Source organism: Eleutherodactylus coqui, chromosome 6 (genome assembly GCF_035609145.1).
Source record: "Eleutherodactylus coqui strain aEleCoq1 chromosome 6, aEleCoq1.hap1, whole genome shotgun sequence".
In the NCBI taxonomy this organism is placed as follows: domain Eukaryota; kingdom Metazoa; phylum Chordata; class Amphibia; order Anura; family Eleutherodactylidae; genus Eleutherodactylus; species Eleutherodactylus coqui.
This window is the reverse complement of record NC_089842.1, coordinates 80411618-80437234: the sequence shown is the minus strand read 5'-3', so window position 1 is coordinate 80437234 and position 25617 is coordinate 80411618. Positions and strand designations below refer to the sequence as shown.

The window sequence follows — 25617 nt, the reverse complement described above, 5'->3', positions numbered from 1 at the left end:
AGCTGTATCCTGCTGTGAACTCCTGATAAGGCTCATCAAGATGGCTTTTGAACTAATTTTGAGTGATAATTGTTGTGTCTAAATGGGCCTTAAGTCTATGAACAAGCTTGTCATAAGGGGCATTCTGTACAGTTGGGCAATCACGCCCAGAAGGCCTGGTGACTATTTTACCCTACTCAAATGACATTGGCCAAATGTGGAGCAACATCTGAAGATGTTTACTTTCTGCACCAGTGACATCACTGAGTGGACCTTATGATGTAATTAGGGCAAAACCTGGTGTCTTGAAGGGGTTTTTACACCAAACGATTTATTGTTCCAACGGGGCAGATAAATCGTTGGCTCATTCATTCACTGAATCGTTCAGTTGTTTGCATTCACTGTATAAGAATTGAAACCGAACAATGAGCCAACGGTGATTTTAACGCCTGCATGAAATGAATGATAATAATAATAATAAATAATAAACTTTATTTGTATAGCGCCAACATATTCTGCAGCGCTTACATAGACGGGGGATACAGAAAGACAAAAGTACAAACATTACAGAACCGCGGTTACATAGTAATCAATTGATGGAAACAATAGGGGTGAGGGTCCTGCTCCAACGAGCTTACATGCTACAAGTAATGGGGTGATACAGAAGGTAAAGGGCTGGAGATGTGCACAGTATGGCGAGGTGGAGAGTGAGGGGTGATATACACATAAACAATGGTCAGACATTTAGCCGTGTGACGGCAAAAACAGTATGACTGCAGGACCGGTTTATGATGGCTGGCAGGGATTGCAGTCAGTAGGTCAGGGAGCATGTTATCAGGCGGAGTACAGAGGGGTTTGTTTAGGGAATGCGGTATGCCTCCCTGAAGAGGTGTGTTTTTAGAGCACGCCTGAAGTTCTGCGAGTCCTGGATTGCTCGGGTAGCCTTTGGTAATGCGTTCCAGAGGACCGGTGCTGCTCAGCAATCAAATTGTCATTCATCGTTGCCCGTGTTTATACTGAATGAATTCTCATTCATTTTTGATTGTAAAACGATTTTTTTGAACGATAATCATTCCGTGTAAAAGGGACTTTAGATGTTCTTGTCTAATTAACCTAAAAATGCAAAAAAAAAACTGGTTTGGAGTTTTCATCCATGTCCAGTCAACTCACCAAACATTAACCCCCTAAATGCCCATTCCTGTGTAGAGCCGAAGCAGAGCTTAAGGCCCATTTAGACACAATGATTATCGCTCAAAAGCCATATTTTGAGCGATAATTTGTTGCATGTAAATGAGCCCATCTTTTACTTTTCTGCCGAACGATGGATTGCAGTTCTGCATGAAATCCATCTTTCGGCAGAACAGCTGATAAGAAGGACCGCATGCTGTGCTCTGCCCAGGGAGCGCTGATTACATTGTCTCAGCTGTCAGCCCCGCTGGCAAGACAAAGGGAATTTATTCAGAGAACAGCGGGTAATCTCTTCTCGGAATACAGCATTAGTACCAAGTAGTAGTTTATGCAAAAATGAACACTCAAAAGCCATCTTTTGAGCGATCACCTTTGTGTTTAAATGCACCTTAAAAGTGTTCTGTGATTAGGGAATGGTAATGGGAAGATAGAACAAAACCTCTGCAGCACCACCTATTGGAAGGCAGCATTCCTGCAAGTCAATGTTAAACGTTTTAAACAAGTCTTGTAACAATGACCGAGAATTGTAAGCCAAGCCAGAATAGCATACACAGACAGCTGTTTCGAGGTGATTGCCCCTCATCAGTGCGTAGTAGGTTTCAGGTTTGGCTAGTGCGAGGCCTATAGACGTGGGCCAGAAAGCCTATTGTTTTACCTTAAGGAGAACACCTGGAAGGTGTGAGGAGACTTATAAGATTGTCCATTCTGCTCTGGAAAATATGCAAATTGTAGGAAGTAACAATACCTCTGCAGCGCCACCTATTGGAAGGCAGCATTCCTACAAGTCAATGTCAGACTTTTTAAACACGTCTTGTAACATTGTTTCACCGGAATTCCATTGGCATTGCGCTGTTTTTCACACATCTCCTTGCATATTGCGTGTTCACTTGCAGTTGGACAACACCAATACACCTCTATGGGGACCTTTGGTGTGCAAATGCATGCTACATTTCCTGTAATCAGGACATATTATAGATGAAATCGCATCCATATTGCATGTGTATTTGTCTCTGCATTTGCTTTTATTGGTTTTAACCAGGCAAAAAACAGTTCACTTGTTTAACCAATAGAAAATAATACAAGTGAATGCAAAGGCGGGAGCGAATACCGATGAAATGTGGACGCAATACGGGCTTAACCATATTTTAATCACTTTCCATAGACTATAATGGGCATATTTTTCATCTAAACAGACAAAAGTAGCACATACTGTACTGCATATTTTAAACACAGTCATGAAAAACCCCACATGTGAATAACCTTATGCATTTTCATTAACTTCATATTACAGTCTGCAAAACAGAGATTAAATATGGATTTGAAATATGCTCTTCTGAAAGCAGCCTAATTGTTGTGCATATTATAATCAGTGCATATTAGCAGTAGCAGAGATTACTGGCATCAAGGCATATCAATAGTAACACATACCAATATAAGGCGATACATATGAGTGGAGTATATTATAGGCCAGCGGCGTGTGCCTACTAGAGACAGTACATACCAATGGGAGTGCAGATTATAGATGGACAGTATAAGAATACTCGTGGGTGGTACAAACTAATGACGGCATGTTACAGGTGGGCAGTGCATGCTAGTGGTCAGGGGCGTAACTATAGAGGTTGCAGGGGATGCGGTTGCACCCGGGCCCAGGAGCCTTAGAGGGCCCATAAGGCCTCTCTGCTCCATATAGGGAGCCCAGTACTATGAATAAAGCATTATAGTTGGGGGCCCTGATACAGGTTTTGCATTGGGGCCCAGAAGCTTCAAGTTATGTCTCTGTGCAGCATGGTTTAGGTATGGGTATGGGTACAGATACAGACAGAGGGGGGGGGGGCAGCTCACGTTTTGCATCAGGGCCCCTGAGCCTTTAGTTACACCCCTGCTAGTGGTAATTCATAGTAATCATGCAGAATGCATTCTTTTGGTGATCCGTACTAATGGCAGTGCATAGTAATAGCAGTGTAGATTATAGACAAGCTGTACATAATAATGTCATTGTGTATTATAAATCAGCTGTACATACTAAGACATTTGATGTACAAAATCTGTGTCAAATTTCATGTCAAAATCCGCACCATTTGAAAGGGGGTCATGTATGTGAGAGATGTTTTCCCGAAAAAAGTTGCGGTATGTTCTATCTTTGGGCGTGTCATCGCATCGCCCATTGTTTTCAATGGTGTCGGCAAAGCATTGCAATGCGAGGTTTCCCATTGAAAACAATAAGAAACATTCCACAATCCTCCGCCTCACATCCACAGGGAAATCGCATGTTGGCAAGCGCGATATCGGGCTGTGTTTCACAGCCCACTATCGCAGTCGCCCGTGTGAAATTAGCCTTACGGCTTATTCACAGGGGCATAAAAACTAATGCTACTGCTTTTTTGTTGCATATGTATATATTTTTTTCTGTCCATTTGCCATGCGCGTTTCATCCGTTTTTTAATCACCCTAAAAAAAATGCAAGGAGGCCCAATTAATGTAACTTTTTTTGTTTCCACTATCTCCTGGCATCATGCATAAAAAACACAGCACACATACATGCAACATCCGTGTTCATTGCGGTATTTTTACGTTCCCATAGACTTTCATGGGCAATTTTGGTCTAGAAATACTTGGAAATGAAGACATGCGGCGTTGTTTCTTTTTGTGGTGTGCAAATGTGCACAAAAATAGTTTGTCCTATTTTTTTCGTGCATGCGCAAAAAGGGGAGTGAGAAGGAGCCTATTGAAATCAATGGGTTCCATTCTCTGCGTGTTGTGTGTGCAAATATGTCCATCTGAAGGCACTTTGGCAATGTATATTATAAGCAGGAGGTGCATACTAGAGGCAGTGCGCATTAACACTTCATGGTAATGACAGATAATGTGTACTGTTGGTGGAGAATACGGGCAATGCCTACTAATTCTGGTACTGGGGACCAGACAGATCAATTTACCCATTGCTGTTGGTAATAAACTAAGAATCCTAATAATCCTCTGTATAAGTCGTACATATTTTTCTGCCTCGTGCAATGAAACGCTGACAAGGGCGGCCTAAGGCCGATATAAGATCAGCTCTGAGCAGAGACGTCTGAGCACCTCTCACATGACAAGATTCACGGTTTTATATCCAAACAACACAAGATGTCAGAGAAATAGCCCAGACGTCTGATTAGAGAGTGATACTTAGGAAGACGAGAACGCAAATTCATTTGTGTTGAGGATTCATTGTGGAGTCTGATACCTTCCACACAATCGGTATTTATAGATGAAATTATAGCGTGCCGAGCTGTCAGAATCAAATAGCTTTTTTCTCCCTGTGTTGCATACACTGTAATTTAAGCAATGGAAAAAAAAAACCCTCTGAATGCTGAGAAGAGGTTTCCGTGAACCCTACAGGACCCATATAGAAATGAGAAATGGGAATGACATCTGTGTGGTACAGTAAGTGGATCATCTTCAGGCCTAAACAGGATGAGACGGAGATTTTCCTGCAGAAATAGATGGAAAAAATCAGGGCATGTGTACTAATATAAGAGTGTGGAGGGGTAGCGTAATAAGAGAGCAAATGATGTTAGTAAGAATGGAGATGAGAATAGCTTATGGCGATGAGAGGAGGTAGGGAGCAGAAGTAACTGTTACATCCTTACCTGGTACCTAAAGAGGTCCAAAGGTACCACATGAGAAAGCACTACATGGCACATGCCTTGTAGAAGGTCTTCTTACAGATTTGGCATTAAATAAAGTGTACCTATCTTTTAGATAACTTTTCAAAATAAGCTGCCATGTGAGTACATGAGGAGTAGCACTACATATGGTCATTGTATGACTTGCAAGCTGCATTTTTCCTAGTATTCCCCTCTGCAGGGTGTATATCTTATTTTCACTTCTCTCAAAACTGGTGGGAGGAGCCTGCTGTATTCCATGAACTGTGCAGAGAACTTCAAATTCTGCTCTCTGTCTGTAGTACACACAAAGCATTGCCCTTGAGGACAGTATACAGCAGTATGGAGCAGTGTAGATGTGAATAAATAATAATAAATAACTCACCCTTAACTCTGACAGCTGTGAGGTACTGAGGGGTGTAGTGGTGGATGTTCGCTACGTCGCCCCTCGGTTACGGTATTATGCATAAGGGGACTGGAGGAGTGTCATGTCTCACTCAGAGACAGAAGAAACGGGGAATGTAATGTGGTCTCCAGCAAGTAGTTGCTGGAGATCTGTTGTTTAAAAATATCCAGGCCTGTTTTTTTTGGAATGGATGGCAGGTTGGTAGTAGGGCTGTCCATTCCACCTCCTCCACTCCAGGGCGAGGCCAATCAGCCCAGGTGCTGAGGCTGAGCCAAACTAAAGGTGCACATAAATAGCAAGTGCACGGACACAGAGAGAGCTAAGATGTCTGCTGGACCCTGGCAGCCTGTGTGACCGGCTTGGAGGTAGAAGCCCTGCTGTGCGCTGCACCGGCTAAGTGCGACCTGAGCGCTGGGCTCTTGACTATTGCCTGTTTACCTGATATCTGGATTATCGACTATTATTTGTTTGCCTGAAGTTAAGGTTGGACTTTTTATGTTGCTGTTATAAAATAAACGCAGGCCACGCCTGTATTTGAACTGCATCCGCTGGTGTTCCGTCTCTGCGTATCAAGAAACCCGCACGCCTACCGAGCTATATCCCCACACAGCACATCTGTGTGATTCTCTCCTAATGTACCTCCTCCTCCTACCTTCCATCTGCTCTCATAGACTTTAATGTGCGACATGACTCATCTCCTCTCTTTACTTTGTGGTTTGCCTTAGTAGTGTCTCCAGTAAGATCACTTAAGAGCATCCAGTGGACAGCAAGTTAGGAGGAAGGGAGACCCATAGTGGCCAACACTTTAGAGGAATTTTCAGAACATAAATGTAATTTTAGGTAAATAGCTAGCGAAACTGCAATATGCTTTATCACACTGGCTATCATATAAGCACAGGTTGTATGAAAAGTTAGTATCCATGTAAAGCCCAGGAACTTTAAGTTATACTTCTAGTGAGAAGTAATAAATGTATTGTACCCACATTTACATATAAACCACATATATGGGTCTGGGTGACTTACTCATGCAGCTTTATGTATACTTCTTTATATTCTATAAAATAGGGCTTTACAATGGTATAAAATATATAGATGATTATTCTTTTAATAATATATTTGACTTTATATTCACTAATGCCTAAAAAATAGTAGTTTGCATTATCAAATATACCCTGAGTCGTGTGGGGTTCAATTTCTCCTTGTGGATAGCGCCAAGTGGGCATAAAGAGACTTATAGACCATGCAATGTTCCTTTGGGGTACTGGCTTATACTGTAAATCTCCTTAACCCTCCTTGGTGCTCACCACAAGAAGAAACAGTAGTCCTCCAGACCCTCATCACATGACTCTCATCCAGGCAATGAAAATTCTGCTGTGCTGTTTCGGGTGGAGGTGTAGCAACACCGGATTCAGCATATGATGCAGCAGAGTAACCAAGATGCACAATATGTATTTACAACACAGAAATAGAAATGAATCATGATAATTTAACAATAATGATTGATCAATTAATTTTTGCCCTTAAGCACCTGGGTGCTATCTACTGCTGGCTAGATGTAGGAATAATAATACATTGTGAGTAATCTGTGATAACAGTAATATGTCATGAATAATATCAGCAACCCTCGACTAATGTCAGTACTGACCCAGGGGAATGCAGATTATGAAATATAACGCACAGTTTCCTTTCTGGGGTTAACACTCCATGGTCACCCAGTGTTCTTTTTTTGAGGACAGCCTCACTTACGGTTTTGATGTGCAGGAGCTTTCGCGAATACCAACCCAAGTGGCACTGCAGTGTTGGCTGGCTTGGGAGCGCTATTCTCTGCACTTTTCTCCGCTGACGACATTTCTGTTGTTGAGTGAGGAAACTCAAAAGGCTATTAATGCTTCTCTGGGTAATATGCAAATAAGGGAAATGGAATAATACCTCCACAGTGCCAACTATTGGAAGGCAACATGCTGGAGGTATTATTCCATCTCCCTTATTTACTTTTTCAGAGAATCACTGTCTACGACTATGTAGTACTCCTATTGCACTAAGCAGATACGAGGCCTATTTGCTCATAGCCCGTGCAAAAAAGTTCACTACTCCAGCCATCATACTAGAAGCTAACCTTGCTGAAAAAAATCCTCCTAGAAAACACTCCCTTTACGTTTAAGCAGCCCTTTCCCTAGCTACCTCCTCAGGGGTATCAATAATCCGATATAAGAAGATAAGAGGACGGATCAAATAATAAACACACTCAACCTTGGTGGTAGATTGGGTGTCAGACAGTAGATTGGCAGTATCATAAACATTACTTAAGGCCTATGTACACGCAAAGACAATCTTTCAAACGATTGAAAGATTGACAGTTCTAGTGATCATTTTGCATAAAGTGCTAATGGACACTAATGCTCATTAGCACTTTACTAGCTTCATTTACATGTAAATGAGCCTCCAGGAGCTGCTTGCAGAACACAGCAGATGGTCTTAGCTCTGCTATCAGCACCTTTGTTCTCGCAGGGGCTGTCAGCTGAATGCAATGTAATCAGCTGCTCCCATGTAGAACACAGCATGCGGTCCCTGTTATCAACTCACCGGCTGAAAGATGGATTTTAAGCTCACCTTGAAATTATAATTCAGCTGAAGAGTAAACGATGGTAGCATTTACCCATGATTATCGCTCATATGCAATCGTTTAAACAAACTTTGAGCAATAATCGTTGCATGTAAATGTGGCTTTAGTTTTAGCACAACACATGAGACTAGTTTGTTATGCTTCACTATGTACTGTCCAAGGAGCAAATTTCCATGCAGTGAACTCACCAATATATGAAATAAGGAAGATGAAAAAATAGCTCTGTAGTGCCACCTATTGGATGGCAGCATTCGTGCAAATCAGTGTCCAACCCTTTATACAGGTCTTTAGAACAATGATTGGGAATCGAAAACCAAGTCAGACAACTATACACAGACAGCTGTTTCAGGGCTTTTGCCCCTCATCAGTGTGTAGTAGGATCCTGGCTTGGCTAGTAAGAGGCATATGATGTAGGTTGGTAGGGGTATCATCTCTCCTTTAGGAGAGCACCAGAGGTGAGTGAGGAGACTTATAAGGCCATGCATGCTCCTCTGGGAAATATATGCAAATAAAGAAGATATAACAACACCTTTGCAGCGCCGCCTATTGGAAGGCAGTATTACTGCAAATCAATGTCCGATTTTTTTTTTACAGGTCTTTAGAACAATGATTCATAATTGAAATCCAAGCCAGAATCCATACACAGACAGCTGTTTCAGGGTTTTTGCCCTTCATCAGTGTGCAGTATAATCCTGGCTTGGCTCGTGAACTCACTAGATCATACAAGTGCGGTAAGCTATAATTCTTTTGCAATGCTACCTGTTGAAAAGTGGCTTCTCTATTAGTCAGTGTCCGACCTTCTAACAGGCCTTGCAACATAAATAAAGGTATAAGCCAAAGTCTTATCTATAAGGCAAAAATAACCATGTACAGACAGCTGTTCCAGGGTCTTACCCATCATCAGTACACTGTAGGACCCTGGTTAGCCAGGTAAGATGCCTGTCATGTGGGTAGGGAGTGGTACTGTTTCTCCTTATAGAGAGCGACAGGTAGACCTAAAGAAACTTATTGGCGTTGCAATGCTCCTCTGCAAAATTTGGTATACAAATACAAGATTGTATAATGTCTCTACAGTGCCACCTATTGGTAGGTAGTTTTCCTACAAGTTAATGTCTGACCTTCTTCATTTGGATACCAAATTTCCCATAAGACTAGTGAATTCAATGAGAGCTGAGTCCGGATTACCAACCCAAGCTGCTGCATTGTGGACAGAGCTGTCAGCTTCGGGCTTTGTCCATACTGATAGCAGGCCAAATAATAGCTGATCGCCAGGAGTCCTAAGTGACCGATCTCCACAGATCCACTAGTGCATACCTATTTTGAAGACAGGTTATTAATTAATTAAAAAAAAAAACTGTTAAACACATTATTACGGAAACATGAACTCAAAAATGACAGATTTTCAAAAAGTTGAGTACCTAGTATTGTGTTACATGTACAAAAAGAGACAAAACTAAAAAGAAACATCTGTCAATTCCCATTGGCTTGTTTATAAACAGAATTTAGTAGATAGGTTTATGGAGTTTTTATGGATTGACATGAAAAGAGGGCAAATAAGGTTACTGACTGCAAATTGGAAGAGTAGCTGTTTTGCGAATGATTGTTTAGTTCAGGAATTAGGACATTCTCAGTCTGCAGTCGGAGTGAAAACTGCTATTATGTCTGTGTAATGAGGCTTTCTGTATTAAACTAAAATTACCATCTGTCTTGGATATAATCAGCAAGGCTACTGGCACGTGGATGGTTAAACATGCTACAAGGACGAATCCAAACCAAGCATTGATTGTAGAATTTAGGATGTTTTTTAACAGTATAGAGAAAAATCATCTCATTGGCTTCTATTGCAATGTGGCTGCATGTATTTCACTCCAGTTCTGAAAGCGGCATTAGGTCCCGTTTACAGAACAGTTTCTGCCCTGCCATGCCAAACAAATACTATATTGTAGCTTGTAAACTCAAGCCATTCTCCATCAGAAAGGCTTTGTTGTAATAGAAATCCGCTTTCCATGCTCTGACTTTGCGGGGAGATTGTCATTAGACATGGAAAATGATGAACTGCAGTACAAAGCATGGAGGCGGTAGAGGACATCTGTTTGAGCCTGTGATAAGATGGGAGGTAGAGTTAAAGACTTTCACAACTGGACATCCGCTTTAATCTGTATCCTATGTATTTGCAGTGATAACTTCTCATTTATTTTTATGAAGCAGGGGAAGATTAAAACAAATACAGTAGCTACCATAAAAACACCTAGTACACTGAGTGACCCTCCAAAGAGGAAACTCTTGACCAGTGGGTATAGATTGATGACTTTTATTATATGAAGCGCCAACAAAGAAACGCATTTCGAGGTCCATGGTCTCTTCCTCGGTCAAACTTGGATACAGACAATGTGGAAAGGGGTTAATGTATAGCTCAGTAATATGGAGGACAGCATCATACAGTTATCTCCTCTAGTATTCCTGTCTAACCTATTGTCTTCCATACTACTGAGCCATAAATTAACCATTGACTGCTTTGTCTGTATCCCAGCTTGACTGAAGAAGAGGCCATTGGCTTTAAAATGCGTTTTATCTTTACCCACAGGTCAAAAGCTTCTTCTTTGGAGGGCTGCGCCACGTACCAGGTTTTTTACAGTTGTTCCTACTCCATACTACTCTACTGATCTCCCTTGCTCTGCATCCCACTTCTGGGACCCCCACATCTCAAGAAAATGGAGTTCCCCTTGATAGATTTCAGTAAACAGGCCCATTTGCATGCTGTCATAAGGTTCATACAGCCTAAAGTTAAAATATGAGTGCCCACTAACCTTAATCCAGCCCTATGTATATATACGAAGGGCTACAACCTGGCAGTGTAAGGGTTAGGAGAGAGTCTGAGATCAGGTTTGTCTTTATATATATCAAGTGGAGCGGCAACACTGTGACCTGAAGTACAGCAACTGGCAATGAATCTCGACCCTCCCCTGGGACTACCCAGCCAGAATTTCATTCGAAACCATCCCAGCTTATTAAACCTTGATTTTCCTGACTACGGAGCAGAAATGTTTAAATCTATTTACGTGTCTCTCCTCAGAATACTTCTGTGCATTGAGAGTTCTCTAAAGTGGAAAGGATATTGCTTTAAGATGGAACAAGATACACTGCATCAGCAGAGTGGTATAGAAATAGTTTTAATTTTGTGTCCTTTACATTAGGACTACTGTGTCACGTAGAAGTGTGTGACTTACATACATTAACATTGGCCAAACGGCATTTCATCTTTCTGATCAATGAATCCACAACATGCATCATTTAATTCCAAAGAATACATTCGTGAGTGTTAATAAACTTGAGTTTATGCACTGTGTATAGCTACCACTAGGGGGTGCTTTGGAGCATTTTTCTCCTGGATGTGTTTCTTCATAACAGCACACCACATGGTCAGGAGTGGAATTGCAAGTAAAGTAAAAATTTCTTGGAGATGCCTAAATGAACACAATGTGAAGGCAATTTGGTGACCATAGACATAGGATGTTTGTTGTCAGATCTGGTCAGCAGTCTCATGTGTATGTGCACGGCCTGTCTCGAAGTGTCTTTAGGGATCTGAGATCCTGAATTGCTACCTGACCAAGCCTTCATTTTCTCTTATATAAGCAGCTCCAGATTTTTCGATAGCCATTTTTCACCCTTGTGCCATAGAAATGACAGTTTTCAGTTCTGCCTAGTTGGTAGAATGCACCATGCATACGAATTAGCAACGTATTTATTTACTCACATGTGTGAGTACCACTGAACACAAAGTGCTGGCTGCATGCCTTCCTGATTGTTTCCTTGAAGATGAAAGGGGCAAGGATGCAAGAAGCCAAAATGAGGTCATGTCTGATTGGTTGATAATGGTTCACTATGGTATAATTGCAGTAGGATAAAGTGTGAGCTGTTGTGGGTGACGCGTTTCATGATTTTTTCATGACCGTTTTTTTCCTTTTTTTCTTAGTCACTCACTTCTCATATGTCTCTTCTTTGCTTAATATTTCGATGTCCCTTTCATCTGCTCTTTAATGAAATCCCCATTTCCCCGATTCATTTGCATCAGTCAGTTAGGAAACAAATCTTTTGCATGTGAAAATATACAGAGCGTGGGAGCGGTACACACATTTTCTCTGCTTTGACAGATGCTTGATGCGACCTTCCAGGGGTCGTTAATCAAAAACATGACTCTGTACAAGTGCAGAATGGGTGCATTTTGTGACATCTGTGCATTAATAACATTAGTCTCATTTGTGGAATTGTAAAGCCATGAAAACATTGCTGTGCTGTCTAAGGTGTGTACCTGGTCTCTGATTAATCAGATAGATAGATGGATTGATTGATTTTGTTATCATTCTGTCCTATGAAGAATGGGAAAAAGGCAAGTAGCAATTAACCATGAAGTCTTCCGCTCCCGAGATGAAGAGGAACCAAAACCAGTAGGAGGCCAATTTGGATTCTTGCTAAAGTGCTAATCCTCCTCCTGCCCTCCCCGCCTGTGACTAGTGGTGGTTGTGTAATGGGAATGTTCTAAGAGCTGATACTTGCAACAGAACCTCAGGCTGCCTAAATATTGTTACTTATTGGTCCAAGTGTAGCAAGGGAGCGCTACATTGCTCCTTCTTTCACCGTTTGGGGAATGTTGTCTTTATTGTTAAAAGTAAGTTGTGCCTTATTAAGCCACTGCTACTTTTAAGATTGGTGTGAGAAGAAGCACGGAGACTCACTTCCCCAGGTATTGTGAGATGAGAAGGGGAGGAGATATAAGATGCAGCACAGATGCGTTTGGTATGCTTGAGGCAAGCCTGAGAGGTGCACAGATACTCTGACCTACTTGCTGCCCCTAGGTTATGCCATTCATTCCAGAAAGGAAGATTTTGCCTATTCTGATACTAACAGGAAAGTGTTGGGAACCCCACAACACAGTTCTGCTGACCAGGGGTACATCGTGAGTTATAGCCTACAAAAGCGTGTTCTCTGTTCTGCATCACAAGTTGGTCTTCCCTCACTGTTCAAGTCTTTGGTTTCAATACAGTTTCTGCTGTTGCCAAGTAAGTCTCCTGAAGACGTGGTCATGTTGACTTCAGCCCAGTACCTCATCCCTCTACATTTCATACCTCGTAGACAGATAGCCCCATAATAGGGAATTTGCCCAGAATCACCCACAGATGTACCCTATACCAGAGATGAGCCACCACCCTGACTCCTGCCCCCTCTACCAATCCCTTGCTGCCAGCCCATTCCCATACTATCCTTCACGAGTCTTTACTATTAGTGATTCTCCAAGGTACGTTAGATACTTCCAAGCGGCATTGTGCTCCAGACTTACACAATGCGTTTTCTTGATGTCACACTCCTTAGATGCCAAGTCCGCTGAGTATCCTTAGATTGCAATTAAATGCATTGGGTTCAACATGGCTGCACCAATTTTTTAACCATCATGCTGCTTAGTTCAGATACCTTATGGAAAGTCTTGATGCAATGGTGTCATCGTAAGGACAAAATGGATGAACCACTGTCAAAAAGGTTCTTTGAATTTCTTGAACACCACGGTATCCTCTGTAGGGGCGCAGTGTTAGTGGCACCTCCATAATGTTAACTGTTTGTCTCATGCTAATTGTATTGTCAATGTCTTCTATGTAGTATGCATTTGATGTGTATTGCACCTCTGCAGCACTGAATTAGTTAACGTCTGGGTTATGTCTGAGAAATGTATCATGTTGTATGTCACGTGACTGTGTTTCATATATATGTTTGCAAGGTGTAATGCAAGAGAGAGTAAGAGTAGTGGTAGAAGAGAAGAGTCGTTGTTGCTGAACAGTCAGTGGTGGGAGAGAGGGTGGCTTACACATGCACAGATTGGTCTGTGTGGGAAGAATGGAAGAGGCTCAGTGACATCCTTCAAATTAGCCTAGGTCTACTCTACCCAGGATGTACCGGTTTCACCATCAAAGCAGCAAGAAGGAGGGGAGGAGCGAGAGACACCTGAAGCGTGAGTGTTGACTGGTAGAGAGTTGGTGAGAGAGAAAGTTGCCAGGAGCAGGATCAGACGGATAACTAGGACTGTGGGTTGTCTGGATTACCCCGAGAAGTCCTCCCTGTCACACCACCTTTAGAAGTGTAACTTGTACAGGTTTACTAACTGTGTTAAAATTGAAGTAAACTGACATTACCGACCGTTCCTGGTTTGTCCATGAAAGTTTCCCTGTGTGTGTAGACTATTCACGAGTGACATTGGACTTTAAGGTAACTGCTAGTTATCCTTTCCCTGTGACCTCCCCCAGCAGTAACTTGGACGGGTCTCGAGCTACATCAAGGGGAGGAGATGGTAGAGCCACCGCGACAGAAACCTTTATCTACCACGCCATCTCTTCGACTGTGGGCCCGCTCCTCGGATGCTGCACTTCAACCATCACAAGCATTTGTAGTACCACTGTCCTCTATGTAACAGAGGGACTTTTGGGCTCCAGGCACCAAGTTCCAGGTGTGAATGCAACGTTTATACCCAATGCAGCTAAGTCAATGTCTCATCTGTTAAGCAGGTTGCTTATAGTGTCATCTATGGTGCAATGCTTGCTATTACTTGACTACTGTATATGGATGGAGACATGCTCTGCATTATTATACGCCCTGCCAGTCCATGCGCTGCTCCCCACAGCTTTAAGACCAGCTGTCACTAACTGTGACATTGAAGTCCCTGTGCAACCTTGACACAAAAAAACACATCAGTGCTTCAGATCTCTTGTGGAAGTTTTTAAGCTCAGAAACAGATGCAAATAGTTATCAGCAACGTTGAACGATTCTGAAAGGCCGTCTGAGGTATTAAATGTTGCCTTTGAAGTAGCCACACACAGTAGATAAATGTTGGCCGAACCCGTCAACTTCAGCTGGACAAATTAGTGTTTGGTCGAAAGCCATCTAAAGTGTATGGGCAGCTCTAGCCTCAGTGCAGTTCTGACTTAAAGGAGAATTCTAGGCTTGTACTATTGATGACCAATCCTCAGGATAGGTCATCACTCAGTAGTTGAATGGCGGGGCTCTGCTGCTCAGGGTCCTCACTAATGAGCTGATTCTCTTGCCCATTTCCCATGCAGTGGGGTTGGATGTCCATCGGTGGTCAGGGCCAGAAGTGTAATAGACAGCTTCAGTCTCATTGAAATCATGATTGATTTCAGTGGGAGTGAAATCCTCTATTACACTTCTGGCCCTGACCACCGATGCAGATGTCCAGTACCGCTGACCTGACCGGTGGCTGGAGGATCAGCCGATCAGCGAGTATCCTGAGCAGTGGATTCCTGTCAATCAACTGTTGATGAACTATCCTGAGGATAGGTCATCAATAATAAAAGCCTGGAATACCCCTTTAAGGAACAATAGAATTACTTAAAGGGGTTATTTACTTTAAAAAAAACCATTTTCATATACTCTGTTACAGAATTCTCAATTGAAGGGTTATTCCCATCTCACATAATTATGGCTTTGGCTGTATTTACACAGGGGATTTTCACATGAATTCTGTGAGTTGCGAGATGCACAGAACTCGCTCATAAATAAAAATCCATTATTTTCAATGGGTTGATTTACGATTTTTCGCTTACTTCGATAGTCCAAAATGGAAAAATCCCAACATATCCTATTTTTTGTGTGATTCTGCAGTCAGAATTGCCCAATAATTCCTTTGGCAGCCAAAAAAACGCATCCCATTCGCATGTAAATGCGATTTTTTTCATGTGAGTATGATGCGTTTTTTTCCTATTTCAACTATGGGAAGCACATATGATTTTTTTTCCATTCCCGTAATAATGCATGCCTGTCATCCGTGTGATTCATTTTAAACGTTCAAGCGCATTGCTGATGCAGTAAAATCGCAGGTTTACGAGTGTAATATTGGACTGATTTTCGTGGACCAATATCGCACTTGCCCGTGTAAATACGGCATTAGGACTTATTCATACAACCGCATTTATGCAGGTATTTAGCCGTGTAAAAAAATTGCCCAAAAATCGTGATCATGCGAAGCATTGGATTCCAATGTATTCATTCAGATAACCAATTTTTAGCAGCATAAAAGAATTGCGCCGGGGAGAATAGCACATTTGCGACCATTTTCGGTCACCGATTTTATACATCGCGTCAAAAGATAGGTCTTGCCCTATCTTTTGCCGAAATACGCAGGAAGCTTCCATAGACTTCTATGGAAGCAGAAAAAATGCAGGGGGAAGAAGTTTACCTGGGTCCAATGCTGGGAAAAGAAGACAGCTGCCCTGCATATTTGCACATTCAAAATAGCACATGCTGCGTTTTTTTTGCACGACTAAAATCTACGTGTTAAAAACGCACATGTGACTGAACCCATTTCTTTAACTGTGAGTGAATGGGGTTTGTTAAAGCCCCATGCACTTACATTATAGTGTACATTGTTACGGTATTTTGGCGCACTTTCTACAGCCCAAATTCCGCAAACCAATCCATGATACGTGACAACACCCTATATGGGACACCAAACTACTCTACCGACGGTTCCACCAGAGATCTACAACTTGTTTTGTGGGTTGATGAGGATGGTGATGGTTTTCCGCAGCCGTTGTCCCTTTTGGCAACCACTCAAGTGCACCTATTGTAATGAGTGAGCTCCAGTAACAGAAGGGTTAACAGCCTTCTTTCTCCCGTTGTGATTCATGTGTCCGTCTCACAGTAATCATAACTATATTATGAGCTCTCTGCGGGCGGCAATCCAGATCAATTCTGACACGTTGAGACTATGATGTTTTATCAGGGGAGTAGTATTATAAAGAAGGGAATGTCTCCCAGAGGAGTGCGCTGCCAACACAACCTCCAAAACGTTCCTAGGTGTGTGTAAAACTGGGATTCCTCTCACGGTGAGATGCTAAGAGACCAGCGACAGGGGCGTCCTTAAAATTAAAATATGGCTTTCTTCTAAGAAGAAGCTGAATGCTCTTCTAAAACCTCACTATGTTGGCCGGTGAGCGCTAATTAGGAGATATCTCTTAGGGAACGAGCCGCCGAGGAGCGCCGCTGAGGATAGGAATAAATCCATATTTCTTACATATGCTGTATGGTAGGTTTGTGCTATTGACAAATATGATTATTATCAGTGTAATATATACTTATTACTAGCAGAGCCTAACGATTTATGCAACCATGCCAGCGAATCAATAGTACAAGATTGGCCACGGAAAACTATTCCGCACCACTAACACTGAAAAGGGAATCAAACCAGAGTATATAAACCTCCTATTGTGTTATTACTTATTAATTGGTTTGACTGTGCGGCCCTTTAAAGACCTCCTCTAGGAGCCACCCCCCCTGGATACTAGTTACAGATACAGCGTCATTTATGGATGATGATCATCCATTACAGCACTCCGCTATTAAGCAGGTGTCTTTCAGGTCACAAATAGAATGCTGGAAGTACAGTGAAGACTGACACTTTAAGGGGTTTTCCACTACCTAAAATTGCTTCACAAGCACTCTGTTCTTCCTGGTTTCTGCTGACCAAGGTATGCGACTACTACAGCCAATCATCATTGCCCACAGCAGTGAAGGTCTATAGCCAGTGATTGGCTGAAGCAGTCACATGTCCTGGTCAGCAGTAACCAGGAAGGGCAAAGTGCTTGTGAAGTCATTGAAAGTCATGGGAAGACCCCTTTAAGCCAGTGACACACAAGTATATTCTGGGCGTATTTATGCATCCACAATACAGGCAAGTATCTTAGGCTGACCACGGATCAACTGAGCCAAACTCCAAGCATCATAGACTCCTATAACGTTTGCAGTTCGGGTCAGGGTACCCACAATCCATGGATAGCTTAGTGGTGGTTCCTATGGACCTAGTTCCACTTGCAGTTACATCCAGCTACTGTGTAGAAGATTAGGGCTTGTTCACATTGGCGCTGCTTGATTCCATTGTTCGCCTCCAAAAGGGGACTGGTTGTATGTTTAAAACTGCCATGCTGAACACTGTGCCTTTAAGAGAGGGTGGGACCTGGAAAGAGGAGATGGGGAGGGTGGTTTTGGCACATAAGTGATGTGTGGTCGCAGCATGGAGTACCTCTAGAAAGTCACTTGGTGAGGAGTACTGAATCATATATTCCCTGCAGCAAGGCCCGGCGACTACTGGCTGATACCATCTGGCCAGACCGGAGCCAGAGCTCTCTAATCTCCCAATTTTCACTAGGGAACAGGATCCGTCATTTATAGTCAGAGAGCCAGATATCTCGCCCATAGGTGACCGGCCTAGACCAGGTGCCTAGACCCCTACTGAACCCCCAACTTTAGGCCCTGTTACAGTTCTATCCTAGGAGCCGAACAATGGCAGAACTGGAAGGGCCATACCGGCACGTACTGGACCCAAACAGTACCAGGTCAATGGGTTATATAATGGGTTCTATAATGGGTTCTCCCCGGCTGCCATTATGCAGTCCAACATTTTCCTCTAAGCACGCAGTGCTATTTTATCCTGGAGTTTAGTGGAAATCTGCAACACAGGCTCTGAATGAAGCCTCCAATGCAGATATGAATGAAGCCTACTTGACATAAGTATTGCACCTGGTTCATGTCATTTCACCCCTCCCCATGCCAGGATAGAATGGCTTGAGGCTTGTTCGCTCCCCAGATGTCCTGCTGCAGGAGTCTGGACCTCCTTAATTTCCTAACGGTCCTTTTGGTTATCGCTCAAACGAGTGGAAGTGAAGATAATCGTCCGGTCCGAGCGCGAATCATTCACTTTTCGCTCGTCGTTCATTTTATGCTCACATAAAAATCATTGTTGGCTCGTTCATTTATCATTCAGCTTAAGCAGCGCTCGATCAGTCGTTCACATTCGCTTATTCAGAGAGCAAAAGAGCTAGTGGGGAGGTCATTCGCTGGTTCAAACGATAGTTGGTTTGTCTAAAGGGACCCCAATAATAAGCAGTTATCATGATAAGGTTCAGGTTTATAGAAAAGGGAAATGAGGTCAACCTGAGATGGAATCCCTATATCCATAGGCTCCATAGCAGCTATAGACTGGCTTCTATGATACATATACTATTGTAGAAGGTGTTTCTGAACTACAATATATATGCATCTATGGCTCATACGGCGTCTCTGGGGAGCAGAGGGTATGTTTTGATGTAGCCCATACGAGCTGTATAGCCTTTTTTCGCTGAAGCGATGTGTTATTTCATTGATGTAGTCATGTATAGGAATGGAATGATACCGAACAATCATCAATGGTTGAAAACATCTTTTCATGGTACCTGATTGCTTCAGCGCTTTGATCCAGCCCCAGCTTCCCTATGCTCCACACAAATAGCTCCAGCATCTATAAAAGCAGGTATGTTCCAGCATAGTAATCAATGCAATCTAAAAGTTTTCCACTGTTTAGACCCTTGACAACTCAGCTGGGCCACTGTGTTTTGAATTAGAAGACGGTAGGAGTCTATAGAGGTTGTGGAAAGTCTTTTTCAAATAAAGAAATAACGGGGCTATTGGATCTGGCTTCATACCAAGTGCTATAACAGGAAAGATTCCAGCTGTGAAGACGCGTCTATAGAAAAGAGACACGATATGACAGCTGGATGGCAATGTATTATCGCAGAGGATAAAAAGAGATGGTGGAGATGTCAATGAAGCTTGGCTTTGTGAATTTAATCTTCTATGAAAAGGGTCATGTTGACTTCCACAGTCTCGTTGTCATGGAGCGTTGAGGTTCAGAGATGACCCTTTGACATCAACTGAGGTTTTTAGGGAGATGCTAAGAAGATTCTTGAATTTAATGAAGGGGAGGAGGTAATTAATAAGATGTTATAATGGCCAGTATTAGCAATAGCATTATACATAGGGTATTATACACCTTGGATTTGATGATCCCAAGGTGGTCAATGCAATAATATATATTTGTCATATTTCCTCCCTGAGAAGTGAATCCCTCCAAAGCAGGAAACTGTTTGTCGATAGCTAGTCAGGGGTGCGGAGTCTAAGAAATTTCACCATTCTTCACCCTTAATGACTGTAAGGATGTATGGACTTTATGCATCAGATTTAGAGGCCATGATGGCCAGAATTGTCACAGATAGGCAGCAGGGCATAGGATTCAACTGTAGTGCAAGAATGTAGACAAGGGTCGTTGACAGGAGAGTGGTCAGAGTGTAACAGTCAGAGGACGAGACCGAAACGTAGTCAGAGGATGGGCAAGGGGTCAAAACCAGAAGTAGAACAACAGGTACAAGACGATGAATCAAAGGGTAAGAGAGAAGCGTAATCCAGAAATGAGGCAAAGATCAAGAAGAAGGTCAAGATTAGAATCAATAGCAATGAGGAACAAGAGCCGAGATGTACTTTAATACACAGGAGAGGTGAGGTCCCCTTTAAATAGACCCCCAGACTGTCGTCATCTAGGAGTGTCCGGTTGTCATGGCCTACAACACAACCAAGGTCAGCAGGAGCATTGCTGGGGCTTGGAGAGGTAAGTCAGGCTGCTAATAAGGAATGAGGTTAGTAACAACATTTAACATAAGGGCTGAACAATTCCAGGAAGTAGGAAGTCAATGCTTCTAAAAAATGTCAGGCCGTAAATTTTTGGTTTGTTTTCTGCTGATGTTTATTAGACTAGGGTTAAAATGTATAGTAATTAGCCTACTGTGTTATACATATTAGCTATTATTCTGCTTATGGAAGCATTGCTTGAATGTCCGAAGTCTCATGTCATCCACCCACCATTAAATTCACATTTTGCTGCATCTAAAGACCTTCCTTGGCCAAGAATCTCAAAGACGGCCATTGCAGAGCTTGTAACCTTTCTTGTCCAGTTCATCTCTTTAACAAGGCTAAATCATCCAGTTCTTACAGAATGTGTTCTTTTTCTTCCACCAGTTGTTCCATTGATGAGCACGTGACGCGAGTAGCCTGGCTCAACCGGTCCAACATCCTGTATGCAGGCAATGACAAATGGTCCATAGACCCTCGTGTCCAACTACTGAACTACAACAAGACCGAATTCAGCATCATCATTACCCTTCTGGATGTAGCAGATGAAGGTCTATATACCTGCTCCTACCAAACCCAGGATAAGCCCCATACTACACAGGCCTATCTCATAGTACAAGGTAAGTTGTTCATTACTGCTTTTTGAAGTTTATTAACATAGTGCAAGCGCTCAGTTGTCTCCAGCGGTCCCATTGAAAATGAATGAAGCAATACCGCGCATGCTCGTCCATCAGGACCCCCAGTCTTCTGATCGGTGAGGCTATCAGCAGTGAGACTCCACCGATCAGACTTTTATTACCTATTCTTTGCATAAGAGACAAAAGTTAATTTTGGGAATGACCATTTAAGAACTTGTTGTATCTCCATTGCATGGATAGCCTATGGTGTCCCCTTTGTCAAATGAAAGCTGATCACCCAGCAGTTGGGTCCAAGCAGTAGAATTAGCAGACCCTTGTAACCAACCAAGGTTGTCCAACCACCCCTTTTTAAGACAGATCTGGCAACCATGCTGCCTATTCTACAATCCCACTCAGGAGAAGATCATGGTCATACAACCGAGGGGATATTATGGTCGGGGGAGTATACAGAGAATTAGCAAGATACATATTTATGTCTATAGGAGCTATTTTTTATTTAGTGTGGAACACCTTTATCTGCAAAATCTCTGTCCATATTCCTTCAGTTGAGTCCTAATTCATTAATTCAGGCTTAATATACTGTGCATTAAGATAATTATCTATTAATTAGACTCAGGTTAAACCTCTGGCGGGTCAACGGCCATCTAAACCATGGACATCATGTGTAAGCTACAAGCAATATCCCCTTGCCGAGAGTGCAAACTAAATTAATACATTTGTATCTAGAGTTATTAAAATAGGAGGGACGGATCATATTTCTGCTTTGCTTTCCAGCCCGAGGATGTGTTGTGGGTTGAAGCCGCTAAACATTCATTTATGATGTATAAAGTGTAATTATGGGTTGTTGCTTTTAGTTATTATCAAAGGTTCCCTGAATTGGCAGTTGAGTCCAATAATGAGTCAGAGAATTACAAGACACTCTTCAGAGCACACCGGGGGGAAATCGGTGACTCTGACAGAGGGAAGTGATACAGAGTCTGGTTTTCTGTGCTGCCACGGAATATTTATGGGCTTCTGGCAGCACTTGCTATTAGTCTAAGGCCTGATCGGTATTATGGCAGGTATCTAACCTGGTAAAATAGATTATGGGTCGCAATATAGGAGGCAGTAAGAAAATTACTTGGCTTATGGCAACATGTGTCAAGCAATAGCGGACATGAAAGTTGACCATTAGCATCATGGGAGGTTCACAGGAGCACATTAATTTAGACTGGCTTTCACATATGCCGATCTGAGTAAAGTAAAGTATATTGCAACAAATGTATTAAAGGGTATGGTCATCAATAGTTGATTGCCGGGGACCTGCCGCTCAGGATCCCCTGTGATCAGCTGATCGCCCGGCCCACTGTTAGAGAGGGCTTCACTACCTTCACTGCCTCCTATTACATTCCAAATCCAACCCCGGTGTTGGAGCCGAAAGTGTAATAGAAGCCTTCAGCTCTCATTGATTTCAGTGGGATTGAAACCCTCTATGACCCTTTCGCCTCTAAACCAAAAGATGACGTCCAGCCTGCTGCACTAACAACTGGCCAGGCATTCAGCTGAAGATAGGTCATCAATAGTATTTGCCTAGAAAACCCTTTTAAGTGGCTTGTGACTTTTAATAAATTAGTCCCATCTGGCCGCACCTCCATGCACCAAATAAAAGGATCAGTGGACTAGTGCTCCAGTCTACAGGATTCCTTCAAGAAGGTGGCTATGAAATAATACGTAGGTGTGTAGAGATGCAAAAGGTGGAACTTACCTGATGTGGAGCTCCCGTCTGATGACAAGCGTCCACAATGTCAGTCCGAAGAGGCTTTATGAATATATCCAGAAAAGCAGAATCCCTAATCCATAGGGAGAGGGTCTGCGGAGAGCCCGCAGGTGAAGATGGCCTCAGTCAAGAACACACTAAAAAAAATAGAAAAGAACCCCGTGCTCCTTCGCAATTTGGATAGTGCAAGAAATATAAGTCTATTAGAGGAAATAACTTACTTCATAGAGGAGCCCTCTATGAAGTAAATTATTTCCACCAATAGACATATATTTCTTGCACTATCCAAATTGCGAAGGAGCGCGGGGTTCTTTTCTACCTTGTTTACGGTGTTCCATGCACTAAATGGAAGCCTGTGCAATCTCCAAGCTGGTGTAGGTCTCTGCTATAATGTACACCAGTTTCTCGAGTACATTATAGTACATCTGATGGGCTGCCTGCCACTATCCCCCCTTTTTCTGTCCCTGCCCACCTTTTAAAATGTTGGCCAATGTAAAAGAGAGTAAGGTAATGGATGTTGCTTGTCACAACGTATGATTTTACCTCCATTATTCCAGTGGCCCCTATAAGAAAAGCCCCCCTCTAAGTGGCCACTACGGTAATAGCGCCCCCTTTCAGTGGCCCCAGTAGTAATATTGCACACCCTTAGTTGCCCAGTTTTATAGTAGGCGGAGATGGCATAAAAGGCAAAAAGTTGCAATTTTGGCATGTGTGCCAAAAGTGTGACTTTTGCATGCCAGAAAATTGGCGTGCAAAAAATCATTGATACCCCCTAATGTGTATCTATTTCACACTTATTTGCACCAAGCAATATCCCAGCATATAAATCAAATGTATCCCTAGGCCATAATTCACCCAACAGCCACCTTTACCTATAAAGAATATTTTCGATGGGACATCCCCTTTAACTGTGTAGAAAAAGATGCAGTAAATGTGTAGTCGGCTACGCTTGTCTAAGCCAGGGTTGCCTGTAAATATATACATGTGCAGGGTACTGGTGTATCTTGTCTCCACCGGAAGATTGGGTGGAGACATGGGTTGGCGGGGTTGAGTTGTAGGGGAGGGCTTGTTGACTCACACAATAGCCCTCCCATCTCCCCTGCCAAAAACGCTGCTGTCAGTGTCTCGCTTCCCATCTGCCATGCTGACCCCGCGTCACCCCTCTGCTGCTGTGAGTCTCCCATGCCGAACCCACTGCCTGTGCTCTCTGGGCCGCTGTGACTATCAGCCACCATCGGCTGTCTATCGGCTCCCTCTGCCCTGGCGTTCCCGCTCACATCTCCGCTGTCATTCTGCTCCTCCACCCTACCCATAGTCCCCTGCCATCCACTGCTCACGGCCCCGCTGTCACTGCGTCCCCCGTGCCAAGCCATGTGATGGAGCCGCACTCCTCTACTCTCCCCCGGTGCTGTCCTCCCCTCCATGCTTCCGGCTCAGCTGTCAGTGTCCTTCCCGGCCGCTGCTGTCAGTCTCCTCTCCAGCCGCCCACGCTCCCCTCTCACTCTCCCTCGGCGCTCTCTTCTCCCAGCTACCACCCACTGTCAGTCTCCTCTCAACTACGCTAAGACAGAGAGCGGGACCGCCTTCTGGTGCGCTGGGGCGGCATGCCATATTGCAGGGAGGCCAGCGGCAACACAATTACAGCTGGGCCTATTGCAGGGAGGTCGGCGGGTAAGCCGTTGAAGCTGAAACAGGAGGGTATTGCGCAGCCCAGCCAATCAGCAGCAGTGGGCTTACCCTATACCTCCCACAGCACAATCCCAGGTCTCCACCCATTTTGTTGGTGGAGACAAGATACACCAGTACCCATGTGCAGTATAGCGCTCGCTGTATACTTCCAATGTACAACATATGTCATATGGTGTGAACAGAGTCTATCAGTATAGCCGAGAGATATGTGCTGTTGATGTGCACATCCTGAGACCAAAACCCATACATGCAGACATAATGCTTCTCACAGCTGAGGGTTTGATACAATTGTATCCAGTCCAAGCTAAATAAATAAACAGCATAAATCTCCTCCTATCTAAATAGTTTGCTGCAATGTATCAGTGCAGGTACAATATATCAGCCTGGAGTACAAGCTGTCTGCTTTACAGAGAATTGTATAGATTGGATACAACTGTGGTAAGCCACAAGGGCAAGTGCGAAGTACAGGGGCAGGCCTGGCAGGGAGCAGGACATGAGCCCCCCCTGGGTCCGGACCCCAGCAGATTTTTAGGGCCGCCTGCATACCCTTCCTACAATACGCCTTAAGGCCTATTCACACAGGAAAATTTTCCGAATGTAATATAGACAGCATGCAATATGATTGATTAGCATTAGCGTATTCAGACGTTTTTTTTTACCTATCTTTCACATTCTATGCAGGAAAAAAATGCAGCGCGTCCTATTGTTATCTGTATTTACAAACCGAAAGCACCCATTAATGTCAGGGTCAAAGCATGTGTACATAGTGCTGGCGAGAAAATGCTGCGAGATTTGTGCTTTGCGAGACGCACAAATATGAACCCCATGCTTTTGCATGGGGTGATACACATGAGCAATGTTTTCCCGAATGGCTCTGCCATGCAATGCAGGAAACACATCGCAACGTATCCTATCTTTCTGCGATATCGCCCATTGTCTTCAACGGAGCGGACGGCAGCAGCGCTGGCCCTAATGAAAGCACGGGATAACTCCACAATTCTCTTCATCCCCGCAGTGATGCGAGGCGGTGGTCACATAAAAACGCCTTGCATACACGGGCTTTCACATGTTGGCAAGTCAATATTGGGCGGTGATCCACAGTCCGATATCACCCTCGCCAGAGTCCTAACTGCGTCTTTTACGTATGTTGCCAGGAAACTGTGGGGGAAAAGGCTACGACAATTGCACCTTCTGCCGTT

At 43.3% G+C, this 25617-nt stretch overlaps 1 protein-coding gene across 1 annotated transcript in view; it reads left to right on the top strand.

Moving 5' to 3' along the window:
- Positions 1 to 25617, top strand: part of IGLON5 (IgLON family member 5) — a 443482-nt gene that overhangs the window by 339257 nt on the left and 78608 nt on the right. The window contains 1 exon segment of the mRNA XM_066607050.1: positions 20723 to 20955. Coding sequence (XP_066463147.1) covers positions 20723 to 20955 — 233 coding nt within the window.